The 16,574-nt window shown below is 35.9% G+C and overlaps 1 protein-coding gene and 1 pseudogene across 1 annotated transcript; both read left to right on the top strand.

The window, feature by feature from the left end:
• The first annotated feature begins 5,272 nt into the window (after positions 1 to 5,272).
• Positions 5,273 to 6,226, top strand: LOC120327753 (stress-induced-phosphoprotein 1 pseudogene; annotated as a pseudogene).
• A 130-nt stretch (positions 6,227 to 6,356) lies between these two features.
• Positions 6,357 to 7,269, top strand: LOC120327754 (V-type proton ATPase subunit F-like). The gene has a single exon (XM_039394110.2). The coding sequence runs from the start codon at positions 6,490 to 6,492 to the stop codon at positions 6,850 to 6,852; it is 363 nt and encodes a 120-aa protein (XP_039250044.1). The 5' UTR covers positions 6,357 to 6,489; the 3' UTR covers positions 6,853 to 7,269.
• Positions 7,270 to 16,574: the final 9,305 nt, after the last annotated feature.

Genomic DNA, 16,574 nt, shown 5'->3' with positions numbered 1-16,574 from the left:
TTTGTGACATATTATTCTAGGTCTAGCCTTCCTTGGAGTTACCGTACCTATTTAACAACGCCTTATGAGCTAGTACTCAACTAAAATTGCTATTTATGGTAAGGATATACAAGTGTTTAACAACTTACTTATACTTTTCAACACCTCCTTAGAATAGCTGAACTAATAATAACTAAAAAAAAAAAACTATGGAAAGGCTACTCAACGCAAAAGCGAGCAGTAGTAGTACATCTGATATTCATCCGACCACTGGGGATCCACCTACAGCTGACTAATTTGATTGTTACGTCATGCAGAAGTCTGCGTCCATTGGCCCATGATACCGGAAAAGAAGAGAAAATAGAACAGATGGTAACACATATTTATTGTAGTAAATGCGTTTTTTCTGTAAAACGTGCAGCTTTTGGAAGTGGGAACAAGGCAATATTTGTTACTAAATTTCTAAGGAACATGGGATCCGAACCTGCGAACCCATGTAGGGGTATCAGATGTCCGGGGGCGTGCGTATTCCTAATGAATCTATATTCTTTTCGAGAAATGTATCACTGCTCGATTTTTTTTATAAAGAGTATCATCCGTTCAGTTTTCAACTTTCTAATAATATGTGCGGCCCACCAATGACTTGCACCCCTTAATTATAGCCCGTGAACGACAAAAGGTTACCGACCCCTGCCGTGGGGCCTCACCCTAAATATTGAATGAATCGCCAAAAGATTTTCAGTTTAAAAGATGCATATTTTGCAGGTCGCGGGGCTGAGAATCCATCGGTGCTCCAGTTGATTGAAAAGCAGCAAAGAAAAAGAAATATGTAGCAATGTCCACGTGATAGAACCTAAATTGCCTTTACCCCAGCTAAAAACCACTCACAAAGCCTTAAAAAACATCAATACCACTATTAACATAACTCGATATTCAGTGTTAAATCACATTAGTAATTATAATAATAATTTGTATTTCTATCGATTATTGAGAAACAAACTTGGGTACTTCAGAAATATGTGTACCAAGATGACGGACAACGGAACATATAGTATGTGTACCAGGTTAGGCCATAATTTTAGGTACAAATACTACAAAACTCACTTGGTTAGTTCCTGAACTTGTAATGGAACTAAATAAAGAAAATTGGAATAAAATTATGGCCTAACCCTAACGTAGTACACATAGTACGAGCGTTCCGGTGTCCTCCTTTCTTGGTACGCATACTTCAGGGGTACCGAAACTTGACTGTAATCACATATATAGGCTATCATAATCTTCGTTTTAGCTGCTGTGTTTCTTCAATTGTTTTCGTATTCCATGAGTCCTATTGTCCATCTTGTTGTTAATATTTTGGCTGCAGTACTTTGCGTAAACATTTGCTCTAATTCTTGTGAATTTTTTGAATACTTTTTCAAATAGTGTTGTTACATCGTGACATTCAGTTACATTGTTTAGTAGGTATTTGCTCCTAATTGATTTGAAAATGCTTGCATGTATTGAGATAGCCCTTGTATAATCATTGATTCTTGACAAAGTTATTTATAGATTGGTTTGATTAATTTCTTGAGCAGAGCCTTGTGTTTCTCAGTTGCACTGTGAACAGATATTGCTGCTTTACCTGTGGATTCCAGACTTTCGTCAAGGAAGTTGTCACATCATCTTGGTCATTTGCAGGACAGACTGTATCTTCATTTTCACAATTATTTGTTCACTTTTATCAAATTCTACACGTCCTCCAGCAAATATTTCGATCAGTCATCAATGAACAGGGCGAGTTTGCGAGCTGTAACACGTATGCAACAACATATTGTAAACTAGCTATCACCCACATTTCTGCCGTAGAATGCTTTTTTCTACTCAGCGTATTACTGTGGTACCTAGTTGGTTCGATGCACTACTGCTCTTTTGCATTGCCGCCGCCTGATGACGCTGCAAGCGTCTCTTGCAAGAGGCTGTCTCCGGTGGTCGTGTTGGGCTGGTGAACCATGGTCATATTTTAAGCAACTATTCCAATTCTTGTACACCAAATTCGTCAAATCTCTGCACGGGGCAAAAAAATAGTGTATACACAAGATTTACAAACTGATTGCAACCTCGAACGATTTATGTGGTTTTACGAGGGCGTGGTTTAAAATTGGTGTAGCATAGGTGCAACATCTTCCCTCAGAAGTGGATTTTGGTTGTTAAATTAGCTAATATTCGTCTGTTTAGTTTTGTCATTTATGTTGGCTTATTGAGAAGATAACGTAGATTATGAGTTTCCTATGTCATATAAGGTACAATCAGGTTTATTAGAATGCAGTATTATGAGAATTTGCCGAGTAGGGGAAAATTTGGCTTCCGATAATTTTGTTGTAAACAGAAGATTCAGAAAGCGTGAAATAAAGTATGCACGAGTGATATGTTTCAGATTGAAACCAAATAAAATCCAAGTATTTTAGCCATAAATACGGGGTTGAAATAATAGAGAAGTGTCTCAGATTGATTTAGATTTTGTATTTTCAGCGATCTAGCAGAACGATTGTAAATATGCCGACGGGTAAAATATTTGCAGAAATTGCGTTGAATTAACGCGTATTTCTAATGCCACACTTTCAGATAAAGAGGCAATTGAGACTTACAATTATGAATATGATGAGGCTGATCTTGATGAAACACGTAATTTCTAGAACGATATTTATGTAGCTAAGATTTCGAGCCTAAAAAATCAGACCATTTCAGCATTTTGACTGTTGGAATTTATATGGACAGACAATAGCAATCTAAAAACAAATCCAAAGTTGGAACTTAGTCGTGTTTTGAAAGTCCGAGGGCGGCGCCGTTCACCCAGACAAACAGAACCTAATTCAACGTTCGAGGGAGCACAGTTTTTTCTCTTGCTCCGAATTTTTGACAACACCATAAACATATTGCAATCTACTCATAAACCAATCTAAACTAAATATGGAGCAAAACAATAAATGTATACACAAAAACGGAATTTGTCTGAACACAAATGCTGCAGAAAACTACCGATGGCAGTGTTTTTTTTATAGTGTCTTCCAGAGTGGGGGCAGGGTCGGTCGATAAATTCAAACGAAAGTCTGAAGTAGAAAGAGAACACATACAGTCCAAAAAATATCGAAATCGTAAAAATGTAAATAAACACACAAATTGCCAAAGATTTTTCTGCTACCAAAAAACTTGGTTTCTAATTTTTCGCAGCGTAGCGTAATCAAAATGACTTTCACGCTAAAAAGTCTTTCTCCGATGAAATACGTAACAGCAGGTAAATGCAAAATTATTTCGATGTTAAATCTAGATTTTCTATATTCTTGCATTTTAATATATATGGAAATTCAAAGTTTCAGGATAATTTCAGAGAAATAGGTAAACGAAAGTGTCAAGAGACAACTCATATGCATTTTCTAAATATTTTGATTTGCGAAACTACATAGAGTGCAAAAACATGATCTATATTAACATTTGTTTACATTTTAATGCGCCTTTTATTCATAATTGAAGTTTTGAATTGAGCCATGAAATAAGTTTGACACTCCCATTAATATTTTCCACCATCGTAGTACATATTCTGGTCATGTTACAAAGTATTGCAGATTGAACATCATACATGTGATATCTTGGAATTAGTCTTTTCCGGGCAGAAATTGCACTAGTGCAACATCCAGTAAATCCCCCCAGGGAGTCGGAGTGTCGAAAATTTTCAAAAATTTATCATATATGACCTAAACGTATTGCTTTCACCAAATATCAGATTTTTCCCACTGGTAAAAGATAAAGGGCCCCGAAGAGGGATATAATCACGGTTAGGTTCATATAGCGGTAGAACTCTGGACCTAAAATGGCGGGTGTGACGTCACACAAGCGCTTATGACGTTACCAATGCATGTCCTAACTTGTGTTCGCTGTCACAAGACAGGAACCTCTAAAGATAGTGCAGTTCCGGTACCGTAACGTAGCGCGATGACACTGAACTAACTCGTGACTGTCTCGTAAAAGCGGAGCTTGCATTCATTGTTAGGCTATACGGTAACTGATGCTAAATGTTGTTGCTTTTCTTGAAATCGGTAAACGTGTCCATATATTTGAGCATAGCTTTTATGCTGTTCTTAAGTCTACATTTGTGCGTTGCGCTCTTGTTTCGTCAAGCGCAGCAGCACCCGCCGGCGTCACGTTTGTCCTGGTCGTTTTGCGCAACCGGCGCTAGTCATAGAATCGTAGTGTTATCATATTTGAGCATTGACGTCTTGCTTTGTCTATCACATGACCAACGTGGATTTCCCGGCGATCGTCAGGCTCACAAGGGAATCAAGTTTTAGTTGATTAGGCTAGAACTTTCAAAAAACAGTATTATTTAGTCCTACCGGTACGGTACATATCTTGATAATACAATCTAGCTAAGCTACATTCAGACATTTCTGCATTTATGAATTGTGCAGTCTGAGAGTGTAGACCTGTTTAAAGTTATGTATTTTTTCTCCATTAATCTAACCCAAGAAAAAATATCTTTAAATAGTTGGAAGTATTCAAAATTCAGGATAACTGGGTTTTGTCAGTATCTACAAATTTAAAAGCAGCAGAGATATTTGTTTCAATCTTGCTACTGCTATTCTTGTATTCATTTAAATTTAGATTTTTTTAGGTATTAAATCAAATTTTTCCCAATTTTTGACGTATAATTAAGTCTATTTGCAGAGTTAGAATATACGGCACTGCTAATGCAATTTACTGAGAAGTAGGGTAACGTTACTTCATATAAAGATCGCAGTTCAGGCTTGAAATTCAATATTATAACTTGGAAAAATAAATTTTCTAGATTGGCTAAAATATTTTTAGCCAAACTATTAACTTATTTGGTCCGTCAGCAATATACAATTTGTATTTCGTGTTGAAAAATAGTGTTTCTCGTGTGTTTCCTATAGCCTATACTGATATAGGCATTCAAGCATTGTGTAAAGATTGCGGCTATTGCTATAGTAAATGTCAAAAGTTTATGCTTCATGCTTTGCTACAGGTGTGTTTGCGCTCCGCCCAATGCATTGTTACAAGGTGTGTATGACTCAGAATAACATACGAGAAAAACCAAATATTTTCAGTTGTGTTGCTGAGTTGGTAGCTTAACAACAAATCAGCAACCAGTTTATTCTTACCACAGTTTCCATGGTTACATTTATAATACTCTTCCTTTAAGTTTGTGTAGTAATATTTTAGATACACAAATGTACTATTGGCTTTTCATTAATTTGTGATAACGGCATTGGTGTTTCAGTCACATTTCTATAAGATAATCATGGCAGATAATGATGCAGATCTTGCCATAGCAGAAAAGGATATGGGCAATTCATTCTATAAGAAAAGGGCCTTTAAAAAAGCTCTGGAATGCTATGATAGAGCTATCATACTTGATGCGACAAATGCTATATTTTTCACAAATAAAGCTGCAGTGTATTATGAACAAGGCGAGCTTGAAAAGTGCAGAGAAAATTGCTTGAAAGCTGTGGATGTGGGACAAAACCATGGTGCAGACATAGCACTAATTGCCAAAGCATATGGCCGTATTGGAAGTTCTTATATGAAAGAAAAAAATCATTCTGAGGCCAAGCACTTCTTTGCTATATCTTTATCAAAAAATAAATCCTCGGATGTTATGGAGAAGTTAGTCCAATGTGAAAAAGAAATAGAAGAAGTGGAAAGACTGGCATACATCAACCCTGAACTTGCTCAAGAAGAATATTCAAAGGGCTGTGATGAATTTGCAGCTAAAAATTTTGAAAAGGCTCTGAATCATTTCACAGAAGCAATCAAACGTAATCCCGATGATGCCAAAACATATTTGACAAAAGCTGCAGTTCATATGACATTGCTTCAATATGATAAAGCTGTGGAAGATTGTGAGGAATGTGTTAAAAAGGATGCCAGTCTTGTGAAAGGTTACATTTATAAAGGAGCGGCTTTAGAATCATTATGTGAATATGACAAAGCTATGGATGCATATCAAAAAGCACTTGAACTTGATCCAAATGTAAAAGAAGTAACAGAAGCATATCACAGATGCTTAAATAAAGACTATGAAGCTCGCAACACATCGAATCTGTTACATAGTAGGGCAAAAGAAAACACAGACATTGCAGAGATATTATCTGATACAAATGAATCTGATTCAATAAGAAAATTGATTAATAATCCTAATATGACAGATAAAGTGCAAAAGCTTATTGATTATGGATTAATCAAGTTAAGCTGAGTTTGTTTTTGGCCAATGCGATGTCTCGTATAGTAAACGTAAGATCAATAGCATATGATGCAAGTATGCAATTAAAATTGAAACATAATTTTAATTATCTTTTCTTATCACTGGTATTCCCTCATTTGTATTCATACTGGTGCCATACTTTTCCTATTTGAAACATTTAAAGAGTTTGAACATGGGTCACCATGTATTATTAGCAATAAAACTATTGCTTTATGTTTACAGATTATTGATAATACGGTTAAATAAAAGTAATCATGGCAGCGGCTAAAGGGAAGTTACTTGCAGTGATTGCAGATGAAGACACATGCACAGGATTTCTCCTTGGTGGAATTGGTGAACTCAACAAAACAAGACAACCAAATTTTATGGTTGTAGATAAAGATACTCCCAGTTCTGAAATTGAAGACCAGATGAAGACATTCCTCAGCCGCCGAGACATTGCAATTGTACTCATTAGCCAAACAATTGCTGAAGTTGTACGGTACATTATAGATGCTCATGATGAACCCATACCAACAATTCTTGAAATTCCATCTAAGGATTCACCATACGATCCATCAAAAGACTCTATATTGAGGCGAGCGAAAGGAATGTTCAGTGCGGATGATTTCAGATGAAAACCTAATAATGAATATCTGAATGTTGCAGTTATTGTCATGGTCACAGATATATTTTTGTTCTTTCATATTGTTATATTATTTCCTTAAAATCTATTCAGATAAGTTTGGGTTTACTAGGACATTTTCTTATTAATAAGCATTTGCTCCAATCTTCATTCCTTCAAGAATAATAATTAACTTTTCAATAACTGAGCTATTTGGCAATACTGATTTTTCATGCAATTTTCCATTACTGGTACTAATTTGTTGAAAATTGACAAGGATTAAATGACTTTTCCTGATGAATAGTTTCCATACTATTCAACTAACTTGACATTTATAATAGGCTTTTTATACAAATATACTTGTCTGTGATAGTTTTCAAGTTCATTTCTTGTTTAAAGTCAGTTGTGCAATAAAGTTCACACTTCAGTATGGCGTTGAATTGATGTCTCATATGCAAGCTTGTAAGAACAGAATGTATGTATGAGCAGGGTTGCGTTTTCCGCAGCAACTAGTCATAGTACACATTAGATAAAATTTGTCAACCAAAAACAAGTAAATGGAAGTATACATACAAAAAACAACAACGTTTTTGGTAAAAACTAGAGGGAACGATACGGCCAAGAATGATAAATACGGTATAGTTGATGAAAACTTGTGATTGAAGGTACCATATGCAATGTGTGACGTCGCCCGGAAGTGGAGGAAAGCCCATCTGAGGTGTAATTTTCGTGTTTTGAATTAGAAAAGAAAAACGTCATCGTTCACATAATCACGGACGCACCGATGAAATGATTATAGGATAGAAAATAAAGGAATGACTATCAGGGTTACCATCTACCTAGAGCTAAAAAAAAGCACGATTGTTAAAAGAATATTTTGCGAGGGGTACTTAACAGCGGAAGAAACGCAGAATGAACATAAGAAAAAGTTCATGCACGAGTCTCTTCCGCACTCCCGATTTTTTCATAAATCCGGAATCGCCACCAGAATATATGCGTGAAAGACATGTTATTTTCACCTACTAATAAAACGTAGCTCAATTTTATGGACAAGTTGAATATATATAATAAGTGCACATAAATGAATGACAAATGAGGGCACGTTTGAATTTCACTGAAAGATATATAGAATTTCCAGAACAGAATATTTCATGGCGGAACTTTGAGCAAAAATATCATCACTCGTCAACGACCTTAATATAGCGCTTACCCGCTTTTACATATCGTTTCTCTCTTTCTGTGAAACAATAGGTAAATGCTTTTATATCCATCCGACGGCAGGTTGAAATATATGATGTGTATGACCGTAAATATATAGGCCTACTGTATGACTTGAGCCGTAGTAGTATATATTTACGCTTGAGCCACTATTGTTTTCGATACAGTATCTCAAATTCTGGATCACCAATGTTGCCATTTTGCTTTCGCCGTTTTTCCCTTTCCATTGGCACAACTTTTATAACAACATAAAAACTTTTTGCCAAGGAGTAGGGCCGGGCTCTTCGAATCGAATACTCGAATAATAAATTATTCGAATTAGTTCAGAGCAAAATTTCGAATTTCCGTCATCTTGATTATTACTATCCGCCAATGCTAGAGGTGAAATACCCATTTTTTTATTCTAGCCATATTTTTTCAATGCCATTCTGACATATGACTATTTTCTGTAGTGAGTTATTGATAAATAAGCGTTTCAATTTGTGTGTGAACGCTGTGCAATTGGCCTTAATGATGTATTCTATGTTTTCAGTAATTCATTTGTTGACCAATTACAGAAAAAAAAATCGCATACAATTACATATCTCCCATTGACTCCCAAGTATTCGAGATTCGATTCGAAACAAATATTCGATTTTGAAATATTCAGGTAATCGAAAATGCCCAACCCAGCTCTTTCTAACAATGTTCATTTCGACACGGCGTATTGGTGTCTAAGATTGCATTTTCAGAGTGGTTCAACGATTCTTTCTACAAAAAGTCTTTGTAATTCCGAGGAATATTTTTCGTAAAATATGTTATCCAAGAAAAGAACTTGGTCTGATGACTATGTGCAGTATGGCTTTACCTGCTCAACTGAAAGTGACTCCAATGCGAAAATGATAATGAGTATTGTTCTTTTTGAAGCGAAGCCCCGTATCTCACAGTTGGGCACCGAAAAACAGCAGCAGAAGTGTCATTTATAAATCTAATGAATAAGTAAAGTTTACTGCAATTTATTCTGCCACAACCAATGGCGAAACCAAGGGTTGATACTCTTTTCACAAAGCATGTCCTTCAAATTTAACCCGAAAAAAAAACAATCAAAGGCAACGATTTCATATTCTATCAATTGAAGGCGGTCGAATTTTCTATAAATTTGTACAAAAAGAGCTTATCCTTAACAAGTTTAGGTTGCGCTCTTAGTTCAAAAATTTGGGGTTCGACAGGAGCTTGCGGAATAGCGTAGGGGTTTGGCAGGCTCATAAAGGTTAAGAACCACTGATGATCTTCCTCCATCATCAAGTCCATGTATATGAAACAAATAATTGGCTAACTAATCATGGTATGGCATGGCAATGGTTCACCATGTGATTAAGCCGCTGTAACTTTTTTCTTTCCCCGGAGATAAAAATGTTTATCCTATCCCGAATTGGTGATATGAAAATGCGACGTAAAATTCAAATATGACTCTTAAAATTAAATTATGAACATGCGGCAGATCAATGATTTGAGCCCACATAAGAACGAATGAACGAATTGAAATTAGAAGGTAACGATTTATGTGAAGTATTATTTTGAGATTTCATTTGAAAATTGCATACCACTGCGACCGAAGCTAGCCCAACATATGAAAATCACATACGTCAACATATTGATTGCAGTCAATATTATATTAAATCCTATTATTTTCTTTTGTTACTCTTATCTTGGCAGAAAAATATGTATAACAAAGACAAACTTCAATACGAAACCCATGATCAAAATGCAATTCAATTGATTCTCAACACGATATATATATAATAGTCAATAGAAAATATTCAGTATTCGCCCAACGGAAAGTAGACATAATTGCAGTTCTATTTCTAAGACTTGGGAATGAATTTTTCAACAAATATCTCGGAAATAGAATATGAAGGTTTGGTGTTAAAGGAATATACCTTGGCAATTTGGACTTCATCAGTTTGCCTTTCGGTTGGATATTTCGTCGCTACGACCTACATTACGGTAATGCTAATAATTGATATGTGCAAAGACGGAGATGAACCGAGCAGCGCTACCGAAAGTGTCGGTAAAAAAATGAAAAAATGGATTAAAATATCACGTTTTTTATTCGTCGCTATTTGCAACATTCATTATCTGGCTGGCTGGCTTGGAAAAATTTTGGTCGATCTGTACTACCCGGAATTTTGCAATTTTCAAAAAAAGTGGAAAATCATGTTCGAAGCGGGTGGTGTAACTTTCACCTATTTGACGTTTTGAATTAGACATCGAATAATCCACAGCATTCCTGCCATGCAACATTCAATTAATTATGCTACTCGCATATTGAGTATAGTTGTATTCTTTCTAGCTGTAGTTGTTCCCCCTTTGAGTAGATTAATCGTCGCTCTCACCTGTTCAGCCAAGGTTACTCAAACAGGATGCGAGGTAGTCAAGTTGAGTATCCCAATACAGATACCAATGTTTATAATGGGTTTGTCATCCATTGCAATGCAAATTATGATTCTGGGACTTTTCCTCCATCCGCTACGTCAGCATCAAAAAAACATTGGTAGAGCAGCTGACAATTTGACACCTATGCTACAGAGAGCCTTCATAACCACTCTGGTATGTTGTGTCAGCGATACTGCTGCTTATGTTTTAGTTGTCGTTGCGGGAACGCTTATTGCAAAAAGTGCGATGGAAACTACGTTTTTCATCAACATTTTGATGATTCTTATCAGCTTTCCCGAGTGGAGAACTACACTTTTCCCTTTCATCAGTTTTACATCTGAAGTGAATTGAGTAGAAATTACACGTTTGGACATGAAGATGAATGGAGGGATTCGAATATGGAAAAGTAAAAAGCTCATAGGCAATGTTGAATTAATTTTTTTAAGAACATAAACCTTTCTTTCTATGAGTTATCTGAAAGATATCTACAATTTCCAATTCTTCTGGAATCTTTGGACCCAATTATTATTCTTAGGGAAAATGTTTTGAAATCAATAAATTGTCTAGCGTTTTTTTCAAGCTCAAGAACGAAATAACTATCAATTAAATGAAATGTATATCAATTTATATTGAGCGTTTATATACTTTTCTTATCGACTTGGTTCTATCTGAACAGACAGCTGTTTCCTTCAAAGTCAGGCCGTTGTCTATAACGACAAGCCATAGTTCGTAATATAAATGTATTCTACTGATCTTTCCTTGATAACCTATGCCAGGGTGGTCCGAGGTTGTGGGCTCCGCGGGCCACAAATTTATTTTTGCATTGTTCGCGGGCCACAATGGTGCCAAGAATAGGTAACCAGTGCAATACAAAACAAACACTTTTATTATGCAAACACATAGTTATCAGAGATAGCCATCCAAGGCTAATAGAATCCGCGTTCGATTTTTAGTTTTCTATGATGCCTATTTTGTTAGCCTATATTCCCGACCAAAAAATTGGAAAGCCAGATAATAATTTAGACTGCCAAGCACATCATTCAACTTCGCTGGTGGCCTCAGCTGGCCATAACACTAGTCAATGCAGTGACATTAGTGATGTAACAATAGATTTTGCAATCAAAAGATTTTTCTGATTAATTTTATTACGAAACAACACGGAATGCGATTTTTTGATTACTCTCCGAATGTGACGCGGGCCACAGATAATGAAGCGGCGGGCCACATGTGCCCCGCGGGCCTGGGTTTGGACCACCCTGAGTCCTATTCTATTCAATTTAAATATACATTTCATTTTTATTTTGTTAATAATCTTTGTTTGTAGAATTGTACGGCAATAAAGCAATAACAAAAGAGCATTGTTTTTATATTTTATTTACATTCTAGCTGCGTGTACAATAGCGATATAATTTGAGTTTCAGCAATAAAGGGACAACTGTCATTTCCATCAATAAATCTAAAATAAACCATAAGGCCCAGTTTTATTTGCCGTTTCTATTTAGGTCTATGATCCCTGACATACAAAACAATTGAATAAAAGCAGTGTTTTCTTGTATATATCTCTAATAATCGGTATTAATTAGGTAAGAATGAATTATTATGAAGGCGCTCCGGGGCCTACGACTGATATGGATGCATGAATCATAAACCACTTGGTCTTGTTGGTTGCCTGGTGTAATCGTTGTTGTGGAAAATTGTTTCTTCCCACAGCCTATCAATTGTAGATTCCTAGTACTTGAAGTAAAGAAGAAGACGCTAGGATGGTAATACAATTTCATTTTCAACTTTACGCTCAACCCGATGAGATTCAGGTGCGTATTACTATGATATTACGTGGCATTTTGTCGGACTTGTTCAGCGATGTTTTCAGCACTTGGTGGTACCAATGTTGCTGGTTTGGCGCAGAATCGATTCGACGCATACTCATTCGATTTTCACGTCCATATATTTGACAATTGGCTTCTTTTTGAAACACTGAGCACCGGGGTTTCAATAAATGTGGAGTTAGACCAGTCATGACAAATTAACTAATCTAATCACTGAGTTACGATGACGTAAGCAACACACCCGATACAAGACGAAAATATAATTGCTAAAACAACAAGACCAATAACAACAATAGGAATTTCGCAAAACGATCCTTAAGTTCACTTTGTTTCCAATTACGTACAGGGAACTCTTAAATTAAACGGAATATGAAAATACACCATCTTGACTAAAGTTTCAGATCATAATCCTGCATTACAAAATTAAATTTGATAAAAACAAACATTCATGTATGCATACATCTAATACAGTGACCTACTTGGAACCCTCTGATATATATATATATATATATATGTTTGTTGGATTATATCACCTAATCGGTTTTAGTAAAATAGTGCTTGGCCGAAATAAACATTTTCCTATAGCTAGAATGCAAATAATATATCACACAATGCTCTTTTGTTATTGCTTTATTGCCGTACAATTTTGAAGGTAATCAGCATAATAGTAAAACATAGCACGTTTATTTAAATTGAACAGAAATGGTTATCAAGGAAGGATACAGCATGAATACATTTATGCACGACTTGTCGTTATAGAATATAGACAACAGTCTAACTTTGATGGAAACAGCTGTATGTTCAGATACGGCCAAGTCGGGGGAAAGGTATATCAACGCTTCATAGGAATTGATATAAATTTCATTTAATTGATAGTTATTCCGTTCTAGAACTTGAAAAATATAATCGATATCGATTTAATATGCGTTTGCATAAAAATAACAGCTATTTGCTGATGAAAATTAATGCTTGGCAATATAATGATATCTGAACATTTTTCCTAAATTTAGTTTGGGTCCGAAGATTACTGAGAATTGAAAATTGTATATTATTAATTTTTTCAGAAGCCATCATAGAAAAATTTTATGTTCTTATGACAATTAATAAACGAAATTCAACACTGTCTATATGCTTTTTACTTGTTCATCTCCATATCGTCAGGCTGATAACCGAATTGCGTAAGTCATTTTTGGCGATTTCAAGTTTTTTTCATAAAATAGGTATTTATGTAATGCTGCGCATCTGTCTGTTAACTCAGATTTTATTTTAAGAATTCCGAAACCCATAAAAATGGAGATTTCGTATGACATGCACATTTGTGCAATTGTTTCGTCATAATGAATTTTCATTGTTACCGCAGGACTATTGTGACGTCACAAAGGCAAAATAACGTCGGCGAAATATTTTTAGGTGTTTGCATCTTAGATTCTAGCTTAGCGCTTATAAATTTGCTTTGTGATCGTGCCTTTGTGATATTTACTGTCCGAGTCCAATTCGCCATGGTTGGCTTTTATATTGAGTGCATTGCTGTTTTAATCTTTATATTCAATCTTAGTCTTATTTCGGTGGGTGTGCAGAGCGTGTTATATTGATGAAATATATTTTTTTAAACATAAAAAATAATGTAATTGAAACAGATTAGCTATTTTGGGGATTAGACATCGTAGATACTGAGAATTACATTTGTTTTTGGAATGTTTAGTTTTCAGGACTGGTGCATATAGTCAAGTTGCAAAATTGCGTATGTCCCCAAGTCATACCCACATTTCTGCCGAAGTCACAGTGCGCCATTATCGTGTCACATAACTGCGTCATACAAATTAACTTAAATCCGGCTACGATCAAAAAATTGAACCATGGCAATCAATGGCATAACAATATCATTAGGAAGTTTTTTACGTTTTTCTCAAAATTGCTAAAAATGACTTACGCAATTCGGGTATTAGCGTGACGAATTATGCAAACATGTAATTTCCACTCAATTCCCTTCCGATGTACAACTGATGAAAAGAAAAAGTGTTGTTTTCCATTCGGGAAAGCTGACAAATGTTGATGAAAAACGTAGTTTCCATCGCAGTTTTCGACATTAGCGTTCCCGTTTTTTGCCATCAAATTATGCTCGGGTCTTGCACGAAATTTATAACGTGAAAAGATACGAAAAGATGTGATGGAGGGTGCTGACTCTGATGACCGTGTGTATGTATGGTCGTATCGCTCCTCCCAGTCTATACCGAATAGCTTTGCGGTTGAAGTTGTATGTTTCTAATATTGTTGCAATGCTTGTTTTTCTGGCTGACGAATGTTAAATGACTCTCTCTGTGAAAATTATTTATAACTACTTTAAAACTATTTAGCGTTTTTAGCGATAATAATTAATTGTTGTAATGAAATACGGTTTGTTTGCCGCTTTCACCTCTCTCGCAAATGCCGACAATAACACTATTGATCGATTTTGGCAATGGGAGAAACATATTTAATTTGAACAAAAATGAATTAGGTTATGAAAAAATGAGAATACATGTGATAATAACATGGGGGAGCGTGGATCGAAGCGCGTGATCAGCGGTGCGTTTAAAGACCACGTATCACCCGTGCGACCGCGCAACTTTTACAATAATGTGAGGTGCTCCGAAGCAACTGTAAGAAAACAGTTCTAATATTGGGAACTATTACCCATTTGTTCGTTCACGTTCGACTATTGCACTCTTTATGGGTAGAAAATGTTCATGTTTTGTGTGCCGCGACTATTTAAAAGCTAAATAGTGTGCCACGATATATAAAAAAAGGTTGGGAACCACTGCCCTAGATGCTCTAATATTTCTGCGTCGGTATTACATGAAACAAATACGTGATTTTATTGTCATGCAAGTTGTTTCAATTTTTCACTTAATCCCGGAAAATCCCAGGCTTATACGTCTCAATCCCTGGATATCCCGATCTTGGGATTTCAAAAACCTGTCCCTTAATCCCAACCATAGTCACAGCCACACGCTATCTCTAAAGTCTACAAACTCAGGTTTCACGCAATGCTTCTTGCAAAATTCTTGTGTTTTGTTGTAGTATTGTGGGTGAACATAACTCTTGCCCTTTTGACAAGTCATCACTGTTTCTAAGACTAAATAATTACCCAATTCAAAAATAAGAACACCGTTACTTTATAAGACGCTGGCTAGAAAATAAGCACAAATCTTAGAAATAAGCACGATATGGCAACCCTGGCAGTTGGGAAAACTGGTATTACTGAATAACAATATGGCAATTCACGAACTGATCTAGTATTAGTTAAGTGGAGCAGTCAGTTGTTCCCAAAGCGTTGGTTCAAGTGAAGGAGTCGTGAATTACCACGTCCACAGGTCATGAATACCACCCATCATGACGACGATTCATGCCAACGGTCCCCTACCTTTTTATTTTAATATATTCCAATTCTTTTTGGCGATTTTAAAACTTTTTCTTCGTCTTTGGGACCTTTGACTCCCGAAAAATTCTTTCTATACTTAACCATTGCAAACTTTCGGGGCTTATTTTAAGAGTGGTTTCGGGAATTGAGGCCTGTAAAATGGACTATTTGTTTCAAACCATCATTATGATTCATTGTATACAACAATCTGTTTTTTGAAAATATCAGTAAAGAATTTTAGCCTAGTCTATCACAGCTATTTCTTCACTAATTTTTTATTACTGCAATTAAATTAAAACTCCTAAGAAGACAGAGTGATCATTGAATTATCTGATTTATATTTGAATTTCCAAAACTGAAAGCTAACGGATAGAGTTCAAAAACGCGAAAACGAGGTAATGTTTACGACCACGCCTGAAAATCTGTCTGAGTGAGAAAAGTGTCTGAGCGGATGCGAAATCGGAGCATTGTTACGTCACTTTTTGCATCTTGCTGATTGGCCAATGTCACGAAGTAAACAAGGAAGTCGATGCTCAGGGAAAGGTGCATGCATAAAATCGATCAGTCATTTGTGTAATTTTTCAAAAATCTGTAGCTAGCGTTTGGCGCACTCGTACTCCGCCTTTTGAATACCATTGTGTGATCAAATATATGTGTCACAATAATTTTAAAAATAAATAAACAATGTTTGTAAAAATACGTCTATTAGAAAGTAATATTTCTGTTTTCTCGTCGCATGACCGCTAAATTTCCTCCCCGGAAACAACAAAATTCCTCCCCGGTCGCGAAACTCTGATTTATGCGATCCTTTTCGCAGAAAAATGTGCAAACCCGTGCAAAATACAGGTATGTTAGTCGTTATGGCAGCGGAAATTG

The sequence above is a fragment of the Styela clava genome, chromosome 7 (assembly GCF_964204865.1).
Source record: "Styela clava chromosome 7, kaStyClav1.hap1.2, whole genome shotgun sequence".
NCBI classification, from domain to species: Eukaryota; Metazoa; Chordata; class Ascidiacea; order Stolidobranchia; family Styelidae; genus Styela; species Styela clava.
The sequence above is the reverse complement of the archived record's forward strand: the minus strand, read 5'-3'. Positions and strand labels throughout refer to the sequence as shown.